This window comes from Salvelinus fontinalis, chromosome 37 (genome assembly GCF_029448725.1).
Source record: "Salvelinus fontinalis isolate EN_2023a chromosome 37, ASM2944872v1, whole genome shotgun sequence".
Lineage (NCBI taxonomy): Eukaryota > Metazoa > Chordata > Actinopteri > Salmoniformes > Salmonidae > Salvelinus > Salvelinus fontinalis.
The window spans coordinates 19,596,640-19,621,332 of NC_074701.1; the positions used below are offsets into that span (position 1 = coordinate 19,596,640).

The 24,693-nt window shown below is 43.4% G+C and overlaps 1 protein-coding gene across 1 annotated transcript in view; it reads right to left on the reverse strand.

Annotated features, from left to right (window-relative positions):
- Nucleotides 1-24,693, reverse strand: part of slc24a3 (solute carrier family 24 member 3) — a 100,611-nt gene that overhangs the window by 39,776 nt on the left and 36,142 nt on the right. The window contains exon 2 of the mRNA XM_055902353.1: nt 3,796-3,924. Coding sequence (XP_055758328.1) covers nt 3,796-3,924 — 129 coding nt within the window. The remainder of the gene's footprint in view (nt 1-3,795; nt 3,925-24,693) is intronic.

The window sequence follows — 24,693 nt, forward strand, 5'->3', positions numbered from 1 at the left end:
CGTGTGTTTGTATGTGTTTTACTGCACATTGTGTGATTTTGTGTCCTTCTGTGTCGTACAGTGGGAAAGTTCTGGAAGGAATAAGGCCATACTCAATGAGAATTGACTGGTTCCAGTGAATAGAAGGAGATCTGATTGATATTGAGATCATTGTCAATTTGTTATCATTACTAATGAAGTGAATGGGCACTCACATTCATTTGTAATGATGAATATCTGATCTCTCCCTTTGTATGCATACATACATACATACATACATACATACATACATACATACATACATACATACATACATACATACATACATACATACATACATACATACATACAGTGCCTTCAGAAAGTATTCAGACCCCTTGACTTTTCCCACATTTTGTTAGGTTACTCTATTTGTTAGGTTATTCTAAAATGTATTAAATCGTTTTTTCCCCTCTCATCAATCTACACACAACACCCCACAATGACAAAGCAAAAACAGGTTAAAAAAAACGGAACTATTACATTTACATAAATATTCAGACTCTTTACGCAGTACTTTGTTGAATCACCTTAGGGAGCGATTACAGCCTATCGTCTTCTTGGGTATGACGCTACAAGCTTGGCAAACCTGTATTTGGGGAGTTTCTCCCATTCCTCTCAGCAGATCAACTCAAGCTCTGTCAGGTTGGATGGGGAGCGTTGCTGCACAGCTATTTTCAGGTCTCTTCAGAGGTGTTCGATAGGGTTCAAGTTCGGGCTCTGGCTGGGCCACTAAAGGACATTCAGAGACTTGTCCTGAAGCCACTCCTGCAATGTCTTAGCTGTGTGCTTAGAGTCGTTGTCCTGGTAAAGGTAAACCTTCACCCCAGTTTGAGGTCCTGAGTGCACTATAGCAGGTTTTCATCAAGGATCTCTGTACTTTGCTCCCTTCATCTTTGCCTCGATCCTGACTAGTGTCCCAGTCCCTGCCGCTGGAAAAAAAAAAAGACAGCATGCTGCCATGACCATGCTTCACCGTAGGGATGGTGCCAGGTTTCCTCCAGATGTGACGCTTGGCATTTAGGCCAAAGAGTTCAATCTTGGTTTCATCAGACCAGAGAATCTTGATTATCATCGTCTGAGAGTATTTAGGTGCCTTTTGGCAAACTCCAAGTGTGCTGTCATGTGCCTTTTACTGAGGAAAGGCTTCCGTCTGGCCACTCTACCATAAAGGCCTGATTGGTGGAGTGCTGCAGAGATGGTTGTCCTCCTGGAAGGTTCTCCCATTTCTACAGAAGAACTATGGAGCTCCATCAGATTGACCATCAGATTCTTGGTCACCTCCCTGACCAAGGCCCTTCTCCCCCGATTGCTCAGTTTGGTCAGGTGGCCAGCTGTGTAGATTGCTGAGGAATTGTTCTTATTTAATCCCTTTTAGAATAAGGCTGTAATGTAACAAAATGTGGAAAAAGTCAAGGGGTCTTAAGACTTTCTGAAGGCACTGTAGCCTGGTCTACTGGTCCAAGTTGAGAGATGTGCAAGGAAGTTGGATTGGAGGAGTAGTGGAAAGGAGAGAGAGAGAGAGAGAGATGGAGAGAAAAGGGGGGAAGGGGGGAGAACGATCAAGAGGGAGTGAGAGATGAGACAGGCTCTTGTGCAGAAAAGCAGGAATAATCCCTATTAAAATAATTACAGCGTTTCAGGAGGCAAAGCGATTAAGCGGAAAACAGGCTATTAAGTATTTCTGTCTAAATATAACTCCCATATAACTCACTCAGAGAGGGCAGGGTTTGGGAGCAGGCAATACACTCCTAGAAAAAAAAGGTCCCAACTAGAACTTAAAAGGGTTCTTTGGCTGTCCCCATAGGATAACCCTTTCCCCAGAGGTTCTACGTGGAACCCAAAATAGTTCTACCCGGAACCAAAAAGGGTTCTTCAAAGGGTTATCCTATGGGGACAGCCGAAGAACCCGTTGGAACCCTTTTTTTCTAAGAGTGTAGGGTAAAGAGTTGCTTATGTGCATCTGTGTGTGTGAGTGAGTGATTGACTGTGCGCGCGTTTGACTTAGGTGTGTGTTTGGTTGGTGTCTGTGTGTTGCATCTAGGACAGGGGCGAGATTTGGGAGGTGGTGTGTTAACAGTGAGATCAAGAGAATGCTTGGCAGGAACGCAGTCTCGTTAAACCCCAGGATTCCACATGGAAAACCCTCACACACAATGGCCCAGAAAAACACACAAGTGCCCAGAAAAACACACACGCCCACGGAAAAAACCAACACGCCAACCAACCCACGGGCATTGCAAACACACCAAGTGCCATTAGAATACAGCGTACATATCTGCACATCCTCACAACACACACGTGCACTCACACACAAAACTCACTCCCCATACACACAGACTGCATTGACTGCAATAAACCAAAGCTCAAACAGCAATAATACTGATAGAACAATGTGTAAAAATAGGGAAGGCAGAATTATGTTTAAATCGTGCAACTGACAATTATGGACAATAACCAAACTACATTTTTTTAATAGTCAATCATCTTAATACCTTCATTTTAGGAGAAATGGGGATTCAACATTATATTCAAGTAGATATAGTTTACCCTTACCCAATAGTATTTTCTTTTTTACATGAAGTGGGAAAAGTTCATGAGCAGAATGACAGTCAGCTTCATTTCCAAAAGTGGTCTAAACTATTGTTTTTTTTAGATGGGGGTGTCACCCCTGTGTTGTAGCTCATTTTTAAATATGCATTAGAATTGTAACGTCTGCTTCCAACTCACACTCCCAAACACATAGAACCCCTGAACGCAGCTCACTCTCCAGATCCCAATCACGTGAATTCTGATCACCTGTTCACACACCTGTATGTCATTATCACACACTATTTAGTTCAGTTCTTTGCACCCCATCATTATGAGGTATTGTTTGTTTTGTGACCCACTTCTAGTCGGAGTGCTGGTTTCCCCGTGATTTCATCCTCCCGTGTATGATAGTTTTGGCCTGCCTCACTAACGACGCCTTTTGCCTCCCTGTACTTTAGCCTATTGGATTTCCTGTTATCAACCTATTGCCTGATCTTCCGGACGATGTTACTAGCCTTTTCCCTGCCTGTACTGTTGCCTTTTTGGACCCCCTGTGTATGACCTTCTGCCTGCCCCTTGGACCCAGCTACCTGTCTCCTCCTGTGGTCCTTTACAAATAAACACCTGCGCTTGAAACCAGCTCTCTCTCCCATCGTGTTTATTACAATATTGCATTACAAGCTCAAACATTTTTCAAACATTACAATAATGACATTAACCATGGTAATTTGCATGACAATGGATCATTACCAAACATTCCTTAATCACAGCACTACCTATAACACTATCCCTGCCTGCCCTGTGTGTCTGAATTCTCAACCCTTGTTACTTTCTTTTCTTTCATCTGTACTCCAGTCTTCCCTACAGTATTTCCTCCAGGAATCCCTCCGGTCTTCCCCATAGGAGTGCCATGTACACTCATTCTGAAGCGTCAATTTGAATCTTCTACAGAATCTCTCACTTCCTGCTATCTGAGCAATTGGTTTTACAGAGAGGGGGAAAACGACACCAAACACATTTCAGCCACTGCAGGAAAACACAGGTTGCAATATAGCAGGCATGTCTCTGTAAACATATACTTTGTTATTGTGGGAATAGGAGATGTGTGTGTGTGTGTATCAGACTTCCCCACCGTATTAGGTTTTAGGACAAGACCTACCTGGAATCTTACCTTTTGGCTAAATAGTTTCACCAACCTGGCAACCAAAACATGAATCTCAACTTCCAAAACGGGGCCTGACCTACCTGGCTCAGTGCAGTTTTTGGACGGGGGGCCCAACAGAGGGTCTGTCTCGTTGTCCCAGGACTCCTGTAGTAGCCTTCGACTCTCCCACCCGGCATCCTCCTCAGTAGTAATGCTGGAGAGGTCATATCCTGGGATGGAACAAGAGAATATTGTTAAGAGTTAAAATCACACTCTGTTAGGTGCGTATACCATAAAAGAGTGGGCTACCAACAAAAAAATGTAACAGTGGAGCGAATACATCCCATAACATTCACATAGTGTACAAATATATTTTGACTTCCATGACATATATGTGGATATGTCTGTCGGTCGTGTGAGGCTAGGTTGGAGCTAGCAGTGCAGAGTTCATGGAATGTGTTATTCAGAATGTAAGAATGTCACATAGGATGCAGAGCTCAGCCCCATTCCCATTATTAGATACCAGCGCTCTGAAAATCTGGTAAGTCGGAATAAGATGAGATCATTCCTACGGCAACACAGTCTGCGGTGGCGTGCTCCGGAGGCCCTGGGGTGATGATTCTGGCGGCTCAGTCATCTGGGTCACCATGTCCTCAGGCCACCGCCTCCAACTCAATGCAGCTCCCAAGATGCAACAGGGCCTGACATTAGGATTTGGCAATGCCTGCTAATAATAGCCCTTACTATATTTATCAAAACAGGGATTAAAAACAAAATCACAGCTTCGCTCGCCTATCTACATGTTGAGGAGCAGGCGGATAGGATGATAACATGTGGACGCTGACCAGAGAACCAAGAATGGGTCCATGTTGTCTGTAATCATAGAAATTAATACAGAGCCTTGAAATAAATAGAATGTCTGTCCTTGTGTTTGTTTGTGCAACCTGCACAAGACTGCAGACAATTTCGTCTTGTCTTTGTAGGACAATATTCTATTTATGATCTGAAGTGTTTATTTCAACCTTGGTGTATCAGAAAGGCCCACTGTGTGTGTTTCTCTCTCCCCCCCCCCATACCAAAACACTGGAGTGGCTCTCTCTGGGGCTCTCTGATGACGCGTGTCCCAGGCAGGTAGCCTAGCAGTTAGAGCGTTGGGACAGTAACCGAAAGGTTGCTTGTTTGAATCCCCAAGTTAGCAAGGTGGAAAAAATCTGTCATTCTGGAAATGAACCCCCACAACAACTGCTCCCCGGGCGCCGATGACGTTGACATTGATTAGGGCAGCCCCCTGCACCTCTCTGATTCAGAGGGGTTGGGTTAAATGCGTAAGACACATGCAATGCATTCAGCTGTGCAACTGACTAGGTATCCCCTTTCCCTTTCCTTCTCATTAAGCTGTGGGAGCACTGAGCAGACTCTACATGTTAGAGGACAGAGGCCTTCTCCATGCAGGGACAGCGCCAGAACAAATTAGTTGGATTGGCCATTGGTTACCATAGGCAGGCACATTTTTTCATGGGATCTCCTATGCATACATTTTTTATTGGTGTTATAGTAAAGACCATAGGCAGCTCATGAGTTTCAAGTTTGGGGAATTTTACAATTTATCCTACAATTTCTATCGATCTGTGTGCCAGTTGATTATTTTTATATGATTATTTTCGTGGAACAGTTTTATTTCAATAATATCATTTTGGTTTCTCAAAATTATTGTCACATTGTTAATCATAAAAATCTGAAGTAAAATGATACAAATCGAAAAGTAAAAATTCAACTAAGGCGAGAGCACCAGCCTCTGCCATATTGACACATTGATAAACAGATCCATTGGCAGCTAAAGAAATGAGCCAATACAGCAGTGAGCCTACAACTTCATCTTCAACGAAGTAAAATACATAGGTCTAAAACCAGATTTTTTTTTTCAAAATATCCTGATGAAAATGCTGGTTCTTTCAATCACATTCATCTCTCTATACTCTGCCTGTCTGCCTCCCTTTCTATCTCTTGACTTGAGCTATTGTTGGTGAAGTGCACCATTGTATCAAATAATTAACTGGGTTCAGCCTGAAGCTGTCGCTATAGAGTACCACAGTATGAGTAATAATAACCATAAAACCTAGAGGTCAAATAGAATATATTGATAAAGTCACCTTGTCCTAGAGAGATTTACACGGTTATCAAAACGTCAAGCCATGGTAAGCCTACACGAAACCCAGCCCTTATTCTAAGTGTTTCTAAAATCCCCTATGGAAAAAATGAATGGTGGAAAAACGATTGGAACCATTTCCCTGTTTGACCGCTACTGTAGGTTTTATGACACCTCCACTGTGGGGCCCTATAGCGAACTTGCAACATTTTATGAACTAGCCTATTCCGGGCACTGTGAGTTTCCCTTGCCAGTGAGCTTGGGACAGACCGCTGTATTTATGATGTTTTTACTAAATATATGGAATCCTCAGATCATGATATTTTGCTCCGTCACACCGAGGCTTGGTGGTTATCGAGGCCGGGAGTGTTGGAAAGATTTGTCAAATACTGAGGAACTATCATTGGCAATGAATGTTAAAAAAACAGACTTTATTGACTTACTGTTTGAGGCGAAGATAAAATGACTGAGAAGCTCAGCTTATTAGTGGTGGACGTGGGGAGTTATGACAATCAGAAATGGCCAAATGGGCACTCTTATTTTTGCACGCAGCAGGCCAGGTAGGTCTACTTCTGTGCGTGCTCAGGCGTGCTCCCTCAATGTTATCAGGACAGAGAAACCAGACACATGCTCATTGTGCACATGGAGCACATGAAACAAAAGACAATGCATTTTTAATGGTTATGAAACAAACCAAAACTTGTTTCTCACAAGTGTAGCAGGTTGGGAACTCCACAAACAATGTTTCCAGTCCGAGAATGAGAACGGCAAATGACTAATTAACAGAAATTAATGTAAAATGGGGGAATAATGGTACATTGATTAGGCCTACTGGTGATATGTAATGGAGAATTGATAAAAAATATAAGCAATCAAAGAGCAAATCTTTCACACAATGAAACAACAAATGTGCAAGAATTAGCGGGAGACAGCTGAGCATTCTGGAAAGAGAATGCACACCCATCTTGTTGCAACATTGTAAACTATTGTGGCAGCCGGCAGGGACCGGTGAGGGGAGATATCTGGCAGTCCGTTGGCTCCACCCCCGGGCCTTATATGGACTTCCTGCCCCAAAGAGGGAAGACTGTAACTCTTTAAGCCAGGGAGTGTTTGGGGATAAAAGGGGGAAGCAGCCTGCACAACCGGGCAGAGTAGGAGAAGAGAGCATACGATCTGTGAGATTACATGGTGTGTGTGTGTCTGACCTGACCTGGACTGGCAGACTAACCCCCTTGTGTACTGGATTGGGTGAGGACCCGAGTGTGAGGATTACCCCTGGAGAACGGAACGGCTTGTGGACTGTGGTGAATTCCCTCTTCTTTCCCCGTGTGCAAAAATCCCTAATAAACTTCCCCTTTGCATTCTATTTGTGCTATTGGTGCCTGTTTTGTTACTGAACTTGGTGACATGGAAACCCCACACCCTTGATCTTGCTACACTATACTCACGACACATTATCTTCACACATATTTTAAATGCTTATCACTGACAACCGCAACTCAATCAGCTAGACCTAGTGCCACGAGCACTATTCAAATTGCGCTTCTTCCCAAATAGGCATACTATAGGCCTACACGATTGTGATTTGAAACAATCCACAGCAAAAAAAAAGAAGATAATTATGCTCTGTGGCTAAGTCATGTTCCCTGGTGAAGTATTTTCAATGAGACCCATGAGGCGATGCACAATTGGCCCAGAGTCGTCCGAGTTAGGGGAGGGTTTAGCCGGCTGGAATGTCCTTGTCCCATCGCACTGTAGCGACTCCTTTGGCGGGCCAGGCGCATCACCAGGTGTATGGTGTTTCCTCTGACACAAAATGTTTTTTTTTGTGGATGGGTATGTATGAAATGTATAATAGTAATATTAAAAAAATAATTATAGTAATTTTTTAATTTATTGAATATTCGAAACATACAATATACTTGCAGTGAAGCCGCTCAACAACTACATCATACCAGTCATCCAACAGATTCCCATTCAGAGCGACACACAGAAGCATCCAGGGTCAATGGACTGATCTACCACCAGGCCAAAAAACGTGAACCCGAACTCTCCAAGATCCCCCCACAGTTCCCCAGTAGCTATCAACCATTCGAGACCCCTCCCACAGTCCCTCCCCAGGAAGAAAAATAAAAAATACAATTCATTCCATTCCCCCAAGAACCCCCCCCAATGCACCAACAACCAAGAGAATGAACTAAAGAGAAAAAAAGGAAAAGACAGAAGAAAACAGCAAACAACAACAATAATAAAAAATAAAATAAAACATTTTAAACAAAGGACATCAAGGAAAATTAAAATCATAACAGCAATGCCAACTGTATATGTTTGTGTGCATGTCTGGCACTATTACATGTATGTGTGTGTTCTTGTATGTGTTCATTTGAATATTTAAAATTACTAAATTGGGTAATTTTGTATAGATTTATTTAAATTTGCATCGGGCCGCTTCTGGGGGGATTCTGGTAAGATGCCGGCAAAGTCGGCTGAATTCCGTTAGACGGATTATGGGCAGTCATTCATTTTGATTCCGGGCCGAATCCGACACCCGATTCCTGGCCGATTCAATCAGCCCCCTCAGAAAAGGGCCGCTTCTGGGCCGATTCCTCATTGCTAGCTGGGATGCATCTATCCAATGTTATGATTTGTTTTAAGAGATATTATACTTTAGTAATCCATAATGACCTGGTGATGACATTATCTTCCATATTCCTACAGATACCTTGAACTGGAGATTCCTTCAAAACGATTTCCTACAGTTATCGTATAGGGAATGGCAAGGTGGGGTGACTAGGGCCATCTGGGACTGCCTCCTGGGGGAATTCAGGTGTGTGAAGGCTACCTGTGTCCTGCATAACTTCATGAGGATGGACACGAGGACCAGGAGGGGATCTGCAGCTCGCCGCCGTGTGCCATAGGAGGAGTCTGCTGCTCTGCAGGATGTTTCAAGGATGGGGTCCAACAATGCAGCACGTGAGGCAATCCGTGTGCAGGAGACCTTCACCTCCTACTTCTTTCGAAGAGGGTGCTGTTCCCTGGCAACACCATAGACTACACTATGCACAACCAAAGGCTCTTTTAAGAGGCATCCACATTGCAATAAGAGTATTGTTCCATTTACTTAGCTATGTCAACTGCAGTTATTCAACTCTCAGTTTCTCTCCCTTTGATTTCTACTTCTCAGGTGAGGGTGTTGTTCAGGTAAGTCACTTATGTAGATAAGGGTGATGTCTGTACAAAAACAAGCAGTCCTCTTTTAAGAGTCACCCATATTGAAAAAAAGGAACAATTAGACACCCTATAACCCATACATACACACTTGTGTATCAATCTGATTGATGGACTGAATTGTGCATTAAGCAGGCTCAGGTGTATAACTGTGGCTCCTTCCACATTAGGCAAGAGGACCAACCATGGAGAATAGTAAGACACTTCATTATTTCCATTTATATACCTACGCTATATTGTTTGTCCTCATGTGTCTGTGCATGTTTTTCAGTATAAAGTACACTGCAGCCACAGTGTGGGCCACACACACACACACACACACACACACACACACACACACACACACACACACACACACACACACACACACACACACACACACACACACACACACACAGATTCCTGTTGACCACAGTCTTTAACTACCTTATCTTCTCAATAACAGTCTCTCTCCTTCACTTCATCCCTCTATCCCCATCTCCCTAAAGCCTCTAGGTTATATCAGCTGTGTCGGTGAACCCCTCCTGCATCTGAACTGGCTACATAGAGGGCACAGCATGATCAGAAGTGAGAGGTCACTTGGTCGGGTCGACAGGAAGTATTATTAAAGTGTTGTGATGAACTGAGAGAATGTTAAGTTTAGTTGCACTGTAATTCATCAATCATATGCTGTCTTCCCTGCTCCTGTTCTTACCACTTTCCCTTGGTCTTCTCACACCTCTCTCCTCACCTCCTTATGTTGTAATAATGCACACCAGATGTGCATTGAAGATTGAACTTGTATTTTTTTATTTTTTATGATGATTGTTTATTTTTTAAACCTTTAACTAAGAATGCATGTATTATGTATTTATAACACTTGGATAATGAACTTTTCAATAAAGCGTTTAAATACTACACCTATCCTGTGTCCTCAGGTTTTTATTTTATTTAACTTTTATTTAACCAGGAAGGGCTCATTGAGATTTAAATCTCTTTTTCAAGAGCGTCCTGGCCAAGATAGGCAGCACCAAAACATTACAAAAATTACAGACAGACAACATGAAAAACTACAAGTAATCTAGTAAAAACCATAGAATTCACAAGAGTATAACAAAATCATAAAACAGCAAATTAAAAACATTGACAGGTCAGGGAATCAATCTCAAAATCCTTCCTCAGTGATTTAAAAACAGCAATCGGGACAAGTTCTTCCAGTTTAAAAGTATTTTATAAGGCGTTCCAAGACAATGGCGCAGAGTACATAAAAGCCCTTCTACCAAATTCAATTCGGACATTTGGAACAGTTAGCAGGATAAAGTCCTGTGAATGAAGAGAGTACCCACCACATTTCTGAACAATAAAAATGCCCAAATAAAATGGTAGTAAACCCAAAATGGCTTTGTAAATAAAAGTATACCAGTGACTGAGCCTACGAGTGACTAGAGAAGGCCAGCCAACCCTGGTAAACAAAGTGCAGTGGTGCGTAAGGGTTTTGCCGTTTAAAATAAATCTCAAAGCGCCTTGGTACAGGGTCAGATCAGTGCAGATGAAGGAAATTAGATACTGAGATGAACCGGTTTTAGAGTATTACATGATGCATAGGAAGTGTAGTGTACTGTTAAAAAAAAATCTGTTTCTGTATATATTAATTACAAATCAGCCTTTAACTAGTTAAATCATGTTTCTAGTCTATTGCATAGTTACAATGTGTAACCGTTGATGTCCCAGGACCAGGATTGGTCCAGTAAACACTTCTGAAGTGTATATTTGTAATCCATATAATGATTAGCCTCATATACATTGTCTACTGGTATTGCTTTAAAATTGAGAACATATATAGAACCAGTCAAAAGTTTGGACACACTTACTCATTCCAGAATTTTTCTTTATTTACTCTTTTCTACATTGTAGAATAATAGTGAAAACATCAAAACTATGAAATCGTGTAGTAACCAAAAAAGTGTTAAACAAATCAAAATATATTTTATATTTCACATTCTTCAAAGTAGCCACCCTTTGCCTTGATGACAGCTTTGCACACTCTTGGCATTCTCTCAACCAGCTTCATGAGGTAGTCACCTGGAATGCATTTCAATTAACAGGTGTGCCTTGTTAAAAGTTAATTTGTGAAATTTCTTTCCTTCTTAACGCGTTTGAGACAATCAATTGTTTTGTGACAAGGTAGGGTTGGTATACAGAAGATGGTATTTTACCAAATAGGGCTAACTCATATTATGGCAAGAACAACTCAAATAAGTAAAGAGAAACAACAGTCCATCATTACTTTAAGACATGAAGGTCAGTCAATCCGGAAGAACTTTGAAAGTTTATTCAAGTGCAGTCACAAAAACCATCAAGTGCTATGATGAAACTGGCTCTCATGAGGACCGCCACAGAAAAGGAAAACCCAGATTTACCTCTGTTGCAGAGGATAGGTTCCTTAGAGTTACCAGCCTCAGAAATTGCAGCCCAAATAAATGCTTCAGAGTTCAAGTAACAGACATCAACATCAACTGTTCAGAGGAGACTCCATGAATCAGGCCTTCATTGTCGAAGTGCTGCAAAGAAACCACTACTAAAGGACACCAATATTAAGAAGAGACTTGCTTGGGCCAAGAAACACGAGCAATGGACTTTAGACTGGTGGAAATCCGTCTTTTGGTCTGATGAGTCCAAATTTGAGATTTTTGGTTCCAACTGCCGTGTCTTTGTGAGACGATGAGTAGGTGAACGGATGATCTCCGCATGTGTGGTACCCACTGTGAAGCATGGAAGAGGAGGTGTGATGGTGTGAGGGTGCTTTGCTGGTGACACTGTCTGATTTATTTAGAATTTAAGGCACACTTAACCGGCATGGTTACCACAGCATTCTGCAGCAATACGCCATCCCACCTGGTTTGCGCTTAGTGGGACTATTATTTGTTTTTCAACAGGACAATGACCCAACACACCTCCAGGCTGTGTAAGGGCTCTTTGACCAAGAAGGAGAGTGATGGAGTGCTGCATCAGATGACCTGGCTTCCACTATCATCCGACCTCAACCAAATTGAGATGGTTTGGGATGAGTTGGACCGCAGAGTGAAGGAAAAGCAGCCAACAAGTGCTCAGCATATGTGGGAACAACTTCAAGACTGTTGGAAAAGCATTCCAGGTGACGCTGGTTGAGAGAATGCCAAAAGTCTGCAAAGCTGTCATCAAGGCAAAGGGTGGCTACTTTGAAGAATATCAAATACATTTTGATTTGATTACTACATGATTCCATATGTACGATTTCATAGTTTAGATGTCTTCACTACTGTTTTCTCAGGAGTCCCTAATTAAACAACCCAAATTACAATTTCAAACTCATGTTACAATGCCCACAAAGCTAGCTGGCTAATGTTAGCTTGTCAGCTAGCTTGCAAAATAGCAATTTTCGTATCCATAATTTCATATGCATAATTGTTTGTCTCTACATTAACTAACATATTCCTCTCAACTGTAAATATTTTTGCATGATTCCTAATGACATTATAATTACTAACATTTGCTTCCATCCTAGTATTTTTGTCAGCCATCTTTGCTGAAGAAAGTCTCCAGCGTTGGGTTAACTAGCGTCAAATTCATCATGGGAACCACTCGATATGATTGGTCATTGCCCAGCTGTCGCCGCTGGTGATTTGCAGAAAGTTGGGAAATGCTGAACTTTTTCACCGCCTCCCACGCCACATTCGTGCCTCCCACGCCACGTTCGTGCCACCCAACGGTCTCCCGCCCACTCCACTTCTCACCGTTTTCCTTTCATTGAAAATGAATGGGAAGCGGTGTTTCACCGCGTGCTAGTGTACACGAAGGGTTAGGTCTGCATATTATTCCCATAAAAACGCATGGTCTTATTCTTGACAGATTTTGATGAGAGTGAGCCCTCTCGCTTCAACCTCTTCCTCTGCTTAAAATATGTCACTGGAGAAAGCATTAGAGTGGGCAAAACAGCGCCCCTCTATATGTAACCCATGTATCTGATTCTGTCTGGCCAGAAATAGTATGACATGCCATACTCTTTTGGTCCAGACAGCATCAGATACTTGGTATAAAAATACTGAGACAGAGGGGCGCTGTTTTGCTCGCTTTGATGATTTATCTGAGATTGATGCATCTTTCTGTCCGCGCATCTCTGTCAAATAAATGATCAATATTTGTATTTGGATGGGCAAGGTGGTATGGTAGGGTGGGCAAGGCCCCCTAAGGGCCACCCATAAAGCTGTACCTGTCTCCATGACTGGACACAACCACAGGTAACAGGAACACAACTATTCAAACACAGCAGACACCAGAGACTTCTGATAGGTTCCTGATGCTTTCTGGATGGATGCATACACACACACACACACACACGCACACACTCAGGCACAAACACACACAAAACACTACATCTTGTGCTTTTCTGTTGTGAGTACATGCATTACCTGTTCAATGAGCCATAATGCACCCGGGAGCTGGAGTTACTATGGTGATGTGACTTAATTGCCAATGCTGGGACCAGGGAGAGTAGATGACATAACACACACACAGACTTTAACAATGTAGTGACCACGTCGTCCCTTGCATCCAGTAGTCCAGTAACAGATTTTGTGGTGGGGAGGGGATGTGTCTGGGCCTGAGTAAATGCATACGGATGTAATCCCTGGGCAAGTATGAAATAAATCTCCATGTCAGACACGTCAGGCTCACAAGTCTGCTGGAAGAGGCTCCCTCATTCCCTCCTCTCACAGGAAACCTCCTCTATACTGGTCTTTGTGGGTCCCAGTTTTCAGCTGCATACATGGCGGCTGAGTTGAGCGTATTCATACTGTAGATCACATCTTAACAGAGAAAAATAAAGCCTCAATTTCACTCAAATTGTATCATGAAGCTGGTTGAGCGAATACAAAGTTGTCATCAATGCAAAGGGTGGCTACTTTGAATAATGTAAAATATATTTGAATTTGTTTAATACTTTTTTGGTTACTACATGATTATATGTGTGTTATTTAATAGATCTGATGTCTTTACTATTATTCTACAATGTAGAAAATAGTAAAAATAAAGAAAAACCCTGGAATGAGTAGGTGTCCAAACTTTTGACTGGTACTGTATACTCAATATAATCTTACATGTTTCATTTTGGTATGAAATTACCATTTCTTCTCCTCTGAGTGGGCACAATGTTGGGTTTGATGTGGGTTTTCTTGTGTGTGACTGCCATTCAATCACAACAAACCAAGGGCAGTAGTGAGTAGTGACAGCGAGGTAAACTAAGCTAGCTTTGCTATGGAGAGAAGTTTTGAATTTGAAGACTTCTCCCCTCCTGACTGACTCACCATCTCGAGAAAGTCAGATAATTCCGTTCTATGTGTAGGCTAAAGCCTGCGCTAACCTTGTGTTTAGCCAAGCTGACAGCAGCTAGCTAGCATTGCTTGGGGATAGCTGCAGCTAGCTAGCCTATCTAGTTAACGGATATTTCTCTGTCAACTCAGTTATGCCAAGATGGCAAGAACCAGTGTCTGGAATGTGTTTCATGAAACACTCGTTCTACAACGCTTTGCTACAAAAGTAGCTTGCAACTTAGTTTCAGAGTTTCATCACGTCATGCAAAGACCGTGGAACCGATGTCAACTGTGAGTGGAATGCCCTGTCTTCAGTCAGCTCAGCTGTCCTACAACACAATATTCTATAACTGGCTATTTTTTTTGTGATGGGACGATTGATACCGGAGCGCCGATTCAGTTTTTAAAGCCCTACTGATTCGACAAATGTACAAATGCTCGTTTGAAAGAACATTATCACGTAATCAATGACGTCCGACGTAATCAATGACGTCCGACGTAATCAATGACGTTGTCACACCCTGGCCTTAGTTATCTTTGTTTGCATTATTATTTTAGTTAGGTCAGGGTGTGACATGGGGATGTATGTGTTTTGGTTTGTCTAGGGGTTTGTATGTTTAATGGGGCAGTGTCTTGTCTAGGTGTATGTATGTCTATGGCTGCCTAGATTGGTTCTCAATTAGAGACAGCTGTGGTTTATTGTCTCTGATTGAGAGCCATATTTAAGGCAGCCATAGGCATTTGGGTTTTGTGGGTAATTGTGTATGTCTATGTTCTATGTTGCATGTGTGCACTTAGTTCTGTTTAGCTTCACGATCGTTTGTTTTGTTCATTTTGTAAGTGTTTGTTTTTTCCTTCATTAAAAGAAGATGTATTTTTCACACGCTGCGCCTTGGTCCTCTCTCTCTCTCAAGAAGACGATCGTGACAGACGTCCGACGTAATCAATGACGTCCGACGTAATCAATGACGTCCGACGTAATCAATGACGTCCGAAGCTTCATTTTATCACATGGTTTTTCAAACCGTGTTTTGCAAAATGCGAGATGCCACCGATTTCGCCGTGGTTCCAGTGCTTTCAAACACCAACCTCGACTGGACACCGTATTTAGGCCTACAATGTACAGTAGTTAGGATTTTTCCATGTAGCCTCACCTGAACGGTGCCTAAGCAGGTAGATTAGAGGACAATAGAACACTCACTGACAACAGAGAATGGGGTCAAATCCCAGTGAAGGCATATTTCTAAAATAATTTTATGTGACGCCACACTTTCTGCATATTGTTGTTCAAACAATTTATCTTATTTATACTGAACAAAAATATAAATGCAACATGCAACAATTTCAAATATTTTAACAGTTCATAAGGAAATCAAACAATATAAATAAATAAATGAGGCTTTAGTCTATGAATTTCACATGACTGGGAATACCGATATGCATCTGTTGGTCACAGATAACTTTAAAATAAAAGTGTGACCACCATTTGTCTCATGCAGAGCGACATCTCCTTTACATATAGTTGATCAGGCTGTTGATTGTGGCTGGTGGAATGTTGTCCCATTCCTCTTCAATGGCTGTGCGAAGTTGCTGGATATTGTTGCTGTTGTACAAGTCGATCCAGAGCATCCCAAACATGCTCAATGTGTGACATTACTGGTGAGTATACAGTTCATGAAAGAACTGGGATATTTTTATCTTCCAGGAATTGTGTACAGATCCTTGCATTATCTTGCTGAAACGCGAGGTGATGGCGGCGAATGAATGGCCTCGGGATTTCATCACGGTATGCCAATTATAAGCTCCCTTAAAACTTGAGACATCTGTGGCATTGTGTTGTGTGACAAAACCGCACATTTTAGAGTGGCCTTTTATTGTCCCCAGCACAAGATGCACCTGTGTAATGATCATGCTGTTTAATCAGCTTCTTGATATGCCACACCTGTCAGGTGGATGGATTATCTTGGCAAAGGAGAAATGCTAACTAACAGGGATGTAAACAAATGTGTGCTCAACATTTTAGAGAAATAGGCGTATGGAAGTTCTCTGGGATCTTTTATTTTAGCTCATGAAACATGGGACCAACACTTTACATGTTGAGTTTTTATTTTTGTACAGTGTATATAGTATAAACTTCGGTCTTAAGCATCCTAAATAATGCCATAGATTCAGTTTGACAGCAAACGAAGGGATTCACAGCAAAAAGGGGAGCATGATGTACCGTGCAAAACTGTAATGGTAGCTGATTGTAGGCTATTGACACCCACGACTAACAGCTGTGCCACAGAGATTTGATGAATATTGTGGAAAAAACTGTATATGAACACTAATTTGCATTGTCTTAAAAGCTCAGAGTAATGAACCGTTTTTGGCACAATTTGGTGAAAGCCTCAAAGGCATCAGAACGTTTCCAATCACTACTAAATTTGTCTTGCCTCTCCTTATGCTAGTATAACCTAAATGTAATAGTGTTGTTGGTGTACCAGTCACCAACAACACTAGTCTCAGGTTTGACAGTTGACAGCCCGCAGAAGTAGTAGTTAGCGTCGAATGTAATCCCTATGCTGACCATCTTCCCAAGATTGTTGAACAGCTTTATGGAAACCTATTTTCACTAGAGTATTTACAGAGCATCTGTGGCAGACCACCAGTCATCGCCAGAGGAAGTAACCACACCGTATTGTCCGTGCATGACATTTCGCCCTTGGAACGGCCACCATGTATTAATGGGCAAAAAGCGGGCATGTATATGTTGACATAATCTTGACCACTCACTTACAAAACTCAGTTTTGGACAAGATTGACTTTATGATCCACATTATCCTACTTTGTAGTCAATTTTGACACTAGAATAAATGTTTATAGGCTGTTTTCAAACAGTGAAGTTGCTCCTGTCTTGGGCAGATTCGTTTTGGTAATGTGCGAGAGGGAGGCTGACCTGGTATACCACAACCTAAATCTTAACGGAATGGACAGGAGTCCCTGCTCCTAGGCATTTTATAAATATCAGTTTTTGATCAGTTTGTAAATATTGTCAATTGCACCTGTAGACCGCCATCTTCAATAGTAAATAAAAGCACAATTTATGCCAATTTATTCTGCCTGCCTCTTGCAACATTTATACTCTTCCAACTGTTACAAAGTCCCGGTTTCAGAGTGTATTAAAGTAAGGAGGTGACCAAATGAATACATGTGGTGCTACATTTGCCTGTTCACTGACATAATGTAAGGATGTGCTGAACCTACAGGTATTTTCCAACAGGAATCTGGGCTAACTGTGTGTGTGTACTATTTATGACAGCAGGCAAGCTGTATGTGTTCTCCCTCTGTGCTTTGCGACCATTGTCTGACTAATTGTCTCACTTTGTGCGTGTAAACGACACACACACACACACACACACACACAATAATGTCCCAGATCTCTAGAGTCCCCACCCAGTCCTATAGGTTTAGACTGACCCCATAATGTCTTTGTGGGGGTATATTTGGCGGTTCATCTATCCCTCCTGTATCCTGTCCTGCCATGCTTAATCAGGTAGTTTATCTTCATTAGTAACCCAGACATGTGTGTCTTCATCTGGGCCACATCTGGGCTAGTTAGAGAAGAGCTGCATTCACTTCCCTGGAGAGTGGAGAATCAAGGAAGGGGCACGTGCCACTGCATGTCGCCTACTGATGTATGCTACAACATGTTGAGAACAGCCTCAATTCGTGGGGGCATAGAAACAAGGTGTCGAAAGGGTTCCACAGGAATGCTGGCCCATGTTGACTTCAATGCTTCCCAAAGTTGTGTCACGTTGGCTGGATGTCCTTTGGATTGTGGACTATTCTTGATACACACGGGAAACTGTTGAGCGTGAAAAACTCAGCAGTGTTGCAGTTCTTGACACAAACCGGTGCGCCTGGTACCTACTACCATATCCCTTTCAAAGGCACTCTTTTGTCTTGCCCATTCACCCTCTGGATGGCACACATACACAATCGAGGTCTCAATTGTCTCAAGGCTTATTTTTTTTTTACCCGTCTCCTCCCCTTCATCTACACTGATTGAAGTGGATTTAACAAGTGACATCAATAAGGGATCATAGCTTTCAGCTGTTATGGAAAGAGCAGGTGTTCATAATGTTTTGTACCCTCAGTGTAAGCCTTGCTATTTGTCTGTATTGGGTAAATCCATTTGAATGCAATCACTTTTTGACAGCATCCCTTTTGATTTAAACAAAACTTTCCATACATGTTTTCCCATGGAAGAAGTGATCAGAAAATGACTTTTTGAACCTGAATGTCAAATCATTATTAGTAGATAAAGGTGCTCAAAGTTGACCCATTTTGCATAACCCACCATACCATGAGATATCCATGTCTTCCTCACTGGAAAATATAAAACGATTGAGTTTGATATTATTTAAAAGCTTACAAACATTTGGCAAAATATTTTATAATTTCTTAAATATATATATATATATTTCATATAAAACCTCTAAAATGTAACCTTTAACAGCAATTATCTAGAAATGTGCAAACTTCACCCAAGTTGCATCAGAATCGGGCCAGTCAGATATTGAGTATGACTAACGTACAAACGGAGACAGATCCACAGTCCCCTCCCCGATTTAATCGTAGGGGACAATAAAATACACAAAAATGGCGCTATACACAGAGAGTACTAATACAAGATCAATCTGTAGGGGTATGAGGTATATGAGGTCGATATGTACATGAAGCAGGGTAAAGGGACTAGACTTCAGGATAGATAAGAGTCAAAAAAGGCAACAGTAAGCATGTAGTCCCCCACGAATGACACAGCGCCAATCAGTGTAATTTTGTGAATGCCGGATTTCTATGGCAAGTCGCATCATTCACCCAAGTTTTGTCAAAATTGTGCAAGTGACGTCTGATATATTGCGTGTGACTAACGTACCTACTAACATACGGATGGACGGACACAGATCCACAGTCCCCTCCCCGATTTCATCGTGGGGGACAAATATTTAATGATGTTGAATCAACGTGGAAAACTTATTGGATTTTTTAAGGGAATTTCATATTATTTTCATAACTTTTAACCTAAATCCAGTGACATGTAGATCAAAACTAGACATTGAACTGACGTCTGTGCCGAGTGGGAAGTCTCTAGGAATTGTCAGCAGCCGCTGGTCACAATTTCTCCATAAATAAATCAATATGGCATTAAGTGGGATGAATGACACTGGATAAAAATAACGGCAACATCCGTCTAGGCCACCTCACCCACAAATGAGGTCATTACGGGTGGCCGAGGATGGGCCTGAACAGAAAAATAAAAACACAACGCGTCAACAGTGGATAAAAAAAATAAAAGGCCCATCTGAGGGCATCAGTAATTGGCCATTTATGAGTGTGACAGCTCATTAGCGGGTTTGTTAATAAGCTTTTTAGCTGAAGGTGTCAGCAGCCCTCCCACTATGTGTGTGTGAGTGTGAGTTGTCAGTTTGAAGGGTTTCTAATGGTCTTCTATCTCTCCATCAGAAGCTCAAGACAGGCAGGCTTTGAGGAGCTGCTTCACACAGCGGGAGAAGAGTTTTGTAGGCTACAGTGCTCTGTGAAGTCCCCAATCTCTCTCTCCTGTGGAGCTCATGGCAGGCTAGGCAAGCAGCATCTCACATATGGAGGTATCTGCAGGCATATGCTCAATTACGCAGACAAACAAACACTGTAGCTGCCTCAACCTCATCGGCTCTCTCAGACCCATACATTCACAATCCTCTACAGCTCTAGAGACGAGCGGGCCTTTAACAGGCCTTTTAAGGTATCAGCCTCAGCCAATATACAAGCAGTATCACAGCTTCCAAGCAGGTTTGTTTTCTCCACATTCTGTTCTCTGGCAATAGCACTAATCAAATTAGATGTCCACAAGCAATCAAGATGATGTCAGATGATTTTATTCACGGAGAGAGCAGGCACCAGAGCAGTGAGGTGGTTGTTTGAGTTTGACCGTAGATGAGTTGGACTGTTGCCATGACCATTTAGAGTGGCCCCTTTTTTTTATGTTACTGGCCCTTTACGTCCACAGTGCATGACTGTGTGCGTGTGTGTGTGTGTGAGAGAGAGAGAGAGAGGTGAAGTCACCTCTTCTGCAATTCCAAAAATACCCCACTGTCGGTCGTCACATCTGGACTTAAACATTAACAACTAATCACTCGACCAATGGGATGTGACATGTCCAGGTCACAACAGTGATAAAGATTGTCACACCCCTCTTCCCAGGTAGAGGGAAGAGGCTACTCTGAAAACAAAACTCCCTAAATTCTATCAGCATATCGATTGTGATACCAGGGCTGGTAAAACCCTAGATCATTGTTATTCTAACTTCCGCGACGCATATAAGGCCCTCCCCCGCCCTCCTTTCGGAAAAGCTGACCACGACTCCATTTTGTTGCTTCCAGCCTACAAACAGAAATTAAAACAAGAAGTTCCCGCACTCAGGTCTGTTCAACGCTGGTCCGACCAATCTGATTCCACGCTTCAAGCCTGCTTCGTTCACGTGGATTGGGATATGTTCCGCAATGCGTCCAACAACAACATTGACGAATACGCTGATTCGGTGAGCGAGTTCATTAGAAAGTGCATCAGCGACGTAATACCCACAGCAAAGATTAAAACATTCCCAAACCAGAAACCGTGGATTGATGGCAGCATTCGCGCGAAACTGAAAGCGCGAACCACTGTTTTTAACCAGGGCAAGGTGACCGGAAACATGACCGAATACAAACAGTGTAGCTATTCCCTCCGCAAGGCAATCAAACAAGCTAAGTGGCAGTATAGAGACAAAGTAGAGTCGCAATTCAACAGCTCAGACACGAGGTTTGTGGCAGGGTCTACAGTCAATCACGGATTACAAAAAGAAAACCAGCCCCGTCGCGGACCAGGATGTCTTGCTCCCAGACAGACTAAATAACCTTTTTGCTCGCTTTGAGGAAAATACAGTGCCACTGGCACGGCCCGCTACCAAAACCTGCGGGCTCTCCTTCACTGCATCCGAGGTGAGTAAAACATTTAAACGTGTTAACCCTGGCAAGGCTGCAGGCCCAGACGGCATTCCCAGCCGCTTCCTCAGAGCATGCGCAGACCAGCTGGCTGGTGTGTTTACGGACATATTCAATCAATCCTTGTCCCAGTGTGCTGTTCCCACATGCTTCAAGAGGGCCACCATTGTTCCTGTTCCCAAGAAAGCTAAGGTAACTGAGCTAAACGACTACTGCCCCGTAGCACTCACTTCCGTCATCATGAAGTGCTTTGAGAGACTAGTCAAGGACCATATCACCTCCACCCTACCTGACACTCTAGACCCACTCCAATTTGCTTACCGACCCAATAGGTCCACAGATGACGCAATAGCAACCACACTGCACACTGCTCTAACCCATCTGGACAAGAGGAATATCTATGTGAGAATGCTGTTCATCGACTACAGCTCAGCATTTAACACCATAGTAGCCTCCAAACTCGTCACCCTGGGTCTCGACCCCGCCCTGTGCAACTGGGTACTGGACTTCCTGACGGGCCGCCCCAGGTGGTGAGGGTAGGTAACAACATCTCCACCCCGCTGATCCTCAACACTGGGGCCCCACAAGGGTGCGTTCTGAGCCCTCTCCTGTACTCCCTGTTCACCCACGACTGCATGGCCATGCTCGCCTCCAACTCAATCATCAAGTTTGCGGACGACACTACAGTGGTAGGCTTGATTACCAACAACGACGAGACGGCCTAAAGGGAGGAGGTGAGGGCCCTCGGAGTGTGGTGCCAGGAAAATAACCTCACACTCAACGTCAACAAAACAAAGGAGATGGTTGTGGACTTCAGGAAACAGCAGAGGGAGCACCCCCCTATCCACATCGACGGGACAGTAGTGGAGAGGGTAGTAAGTTTTAAGTTCCTCGGCGTACACATCACGGACAAACTGAATTGGTCCACCCACACAGACAGCGTTGTGAAGAAGGCGCAGCAGCGCCTCTTCAACCTCAGGAGGCTGAAGAAATTCGGCTTGTCACCAAAAGCACTCACAAACTTCTAAAGATGCACAATCGAGAGCATCCTGTCGGGCTGTATCACCGCCTGGTACGGCAACTGCTCCGCCCACAATCGTAAGGCTCTCCAGAGGGTAGTGAGGTCTGCACAACGCATCATCGGGGGCAAACTACCTGCCCTACAGGACACCTACACCACCCGATGTCACAGGAAGGCCATAAAGATCATCAAGGACAACAACCACCCGAGCCACTGCCTGTTCACCCCGCTATCATCCAGAAGGCGAGGTCAGTACAGGTGCATCAAAGCAGGGACCGAGAGAATGAAAAACAGCTTCTATCTCAAGGCCATCAGACTGTTAAACGGCCACCACTAACATTTAGTGGCTGCTGCCAACATACTGACTCAACTCCAGCCACTTTAGTAATGGGAATTGATGGAAATGTATGTAAAAATATATCACTAGCCACTTTAAACAATACCACTTAATATAATGTTTACATACCCCACATTACTCATCTCATATGTATATGTATATACTGTACTCTATATCATCTACTGCATCTTGCCATCTTTATGTAATACATGTATCACTAGCCACTTTAAACTATGCCACTTTATGTTTATATACCCTACATTACTCATTTCGTATGTATATACTGTACTCTATACCATCTACTGCATCTTGCCTATGCCGTTCTGTACCATCACTCATTCATATATCTGTATGTACATATTCTTTGTCCCTTTACACTTGTGTGTATAAGGTAGTAGTTGTGGAATTGTTAGGTTAGATTACTCGTTGGTTATTACTGCATTGTCGGAACTAGAAGCACAAGCATTTCGCTACACTCGCATTAACATCTGCTAACCATGTGTATGTGACAAATAACATTTGATTAGATTTGATTTGAGTTATGGCTACTTGACCTCACAGAATGACACCACACCCCAGCACAGCTAATGCTTACAGCACAGGATCTGTACAAAATAGCTCCCTATACAAAAATGACTTCAGAGCCCCCCCCCCCCACCCCACACACCCACCTCTAACCAATTCTGACATTTGATAGCTTGAAATTAATTGGTGTAATCAAATCAATCAAACTTTGTCACATGCGCCGAATACAACAAGTGTAGACCTTTTCGTGAAATGCTTACTTACAAGCCCTTAACCAACAGTGCAGTTCAAGAAGAGTTAAGAAAATATTTACCAAATAAACTAAAGAAAAACAATTATAAAATGTAACACAATAACATAATAACTGTAAAGGCAGTCATTGTTGTTCTCCCCCTTAGACGAGGAGGAGCATGGATAGGACCAAGATGCGGATTGAGGGAAATAAGCCATCTTTTAATAAAAAACAGCAAACAAGACACTACAAACTACAAAACAACAAACGTGACTAACCTTCAACTGTCCTGTGAGGACACAGGAACAAACACCCACAAAACACCAGTGAAACCCTGGCTGCCTTTGTATGACTCTCAATTAGAGACAAACAATACACACCTGTCTCTAATTGAGAATCATACCAGGCCGAACACAAAACCCCACATAGAAATACAAACATAGACAAACCCACCCAACTCACGCCCTGACCAACTAAAATGAATACAAAACAAAGGAAAACAGGTCAGGAACGTGACAGAACCCCCCCCTTAAGGTGCGAACTCCGGGCGCACCAGCACAAAGTCTAGGGGAGGGTCTGGGTGGGCGTCTGTCCACGGTGGCGGCTCTGGCGGTGGACGAGGTCCCCACCCCACCATAATCAATCCCCGCTTCTTTATCCCCCTCCCAATGACCACCCTCCCACTAACCCCACCTAAATGAAGGGGCAGCACCGGGATAAGGGGCAGCACCGGGATAAGGGGCAGCACCGGGACAAGGGGCAGCACCGGGACAAGGGGCAGCACCGGGACAAGGGGCAGCACCGGGACAAGGGGCAGCACCGGGACAAGGGGCAGCACCGGGACAAGGGGCAGCACCGGGACAAGGGGCAGCACCGGGACAAGGGGCAGCACCGGGACAAGGGGCAGCACCGGGATAAGGGGCGGCAGGTCCTGGCTGAGGGACTCCGGCAGGTCCTGGCTGAGGGACTCCGGCAGGTCCTGACTGAGGGACTCCGGCAGGTCCGGGCTGAGGGACTCCGGCAGGTCCGGGCTGAGTGGCAGCTCTGGACTGTAGGGCAGCTCCGGACTGTAGGGCAGCTCCGGACTGTAGGGCAGCTCCGGACTGTAGGGCAGCTCCTGACTGTAGGGCAGCTCCTGACTGGCGGGCAGCTCCTGAC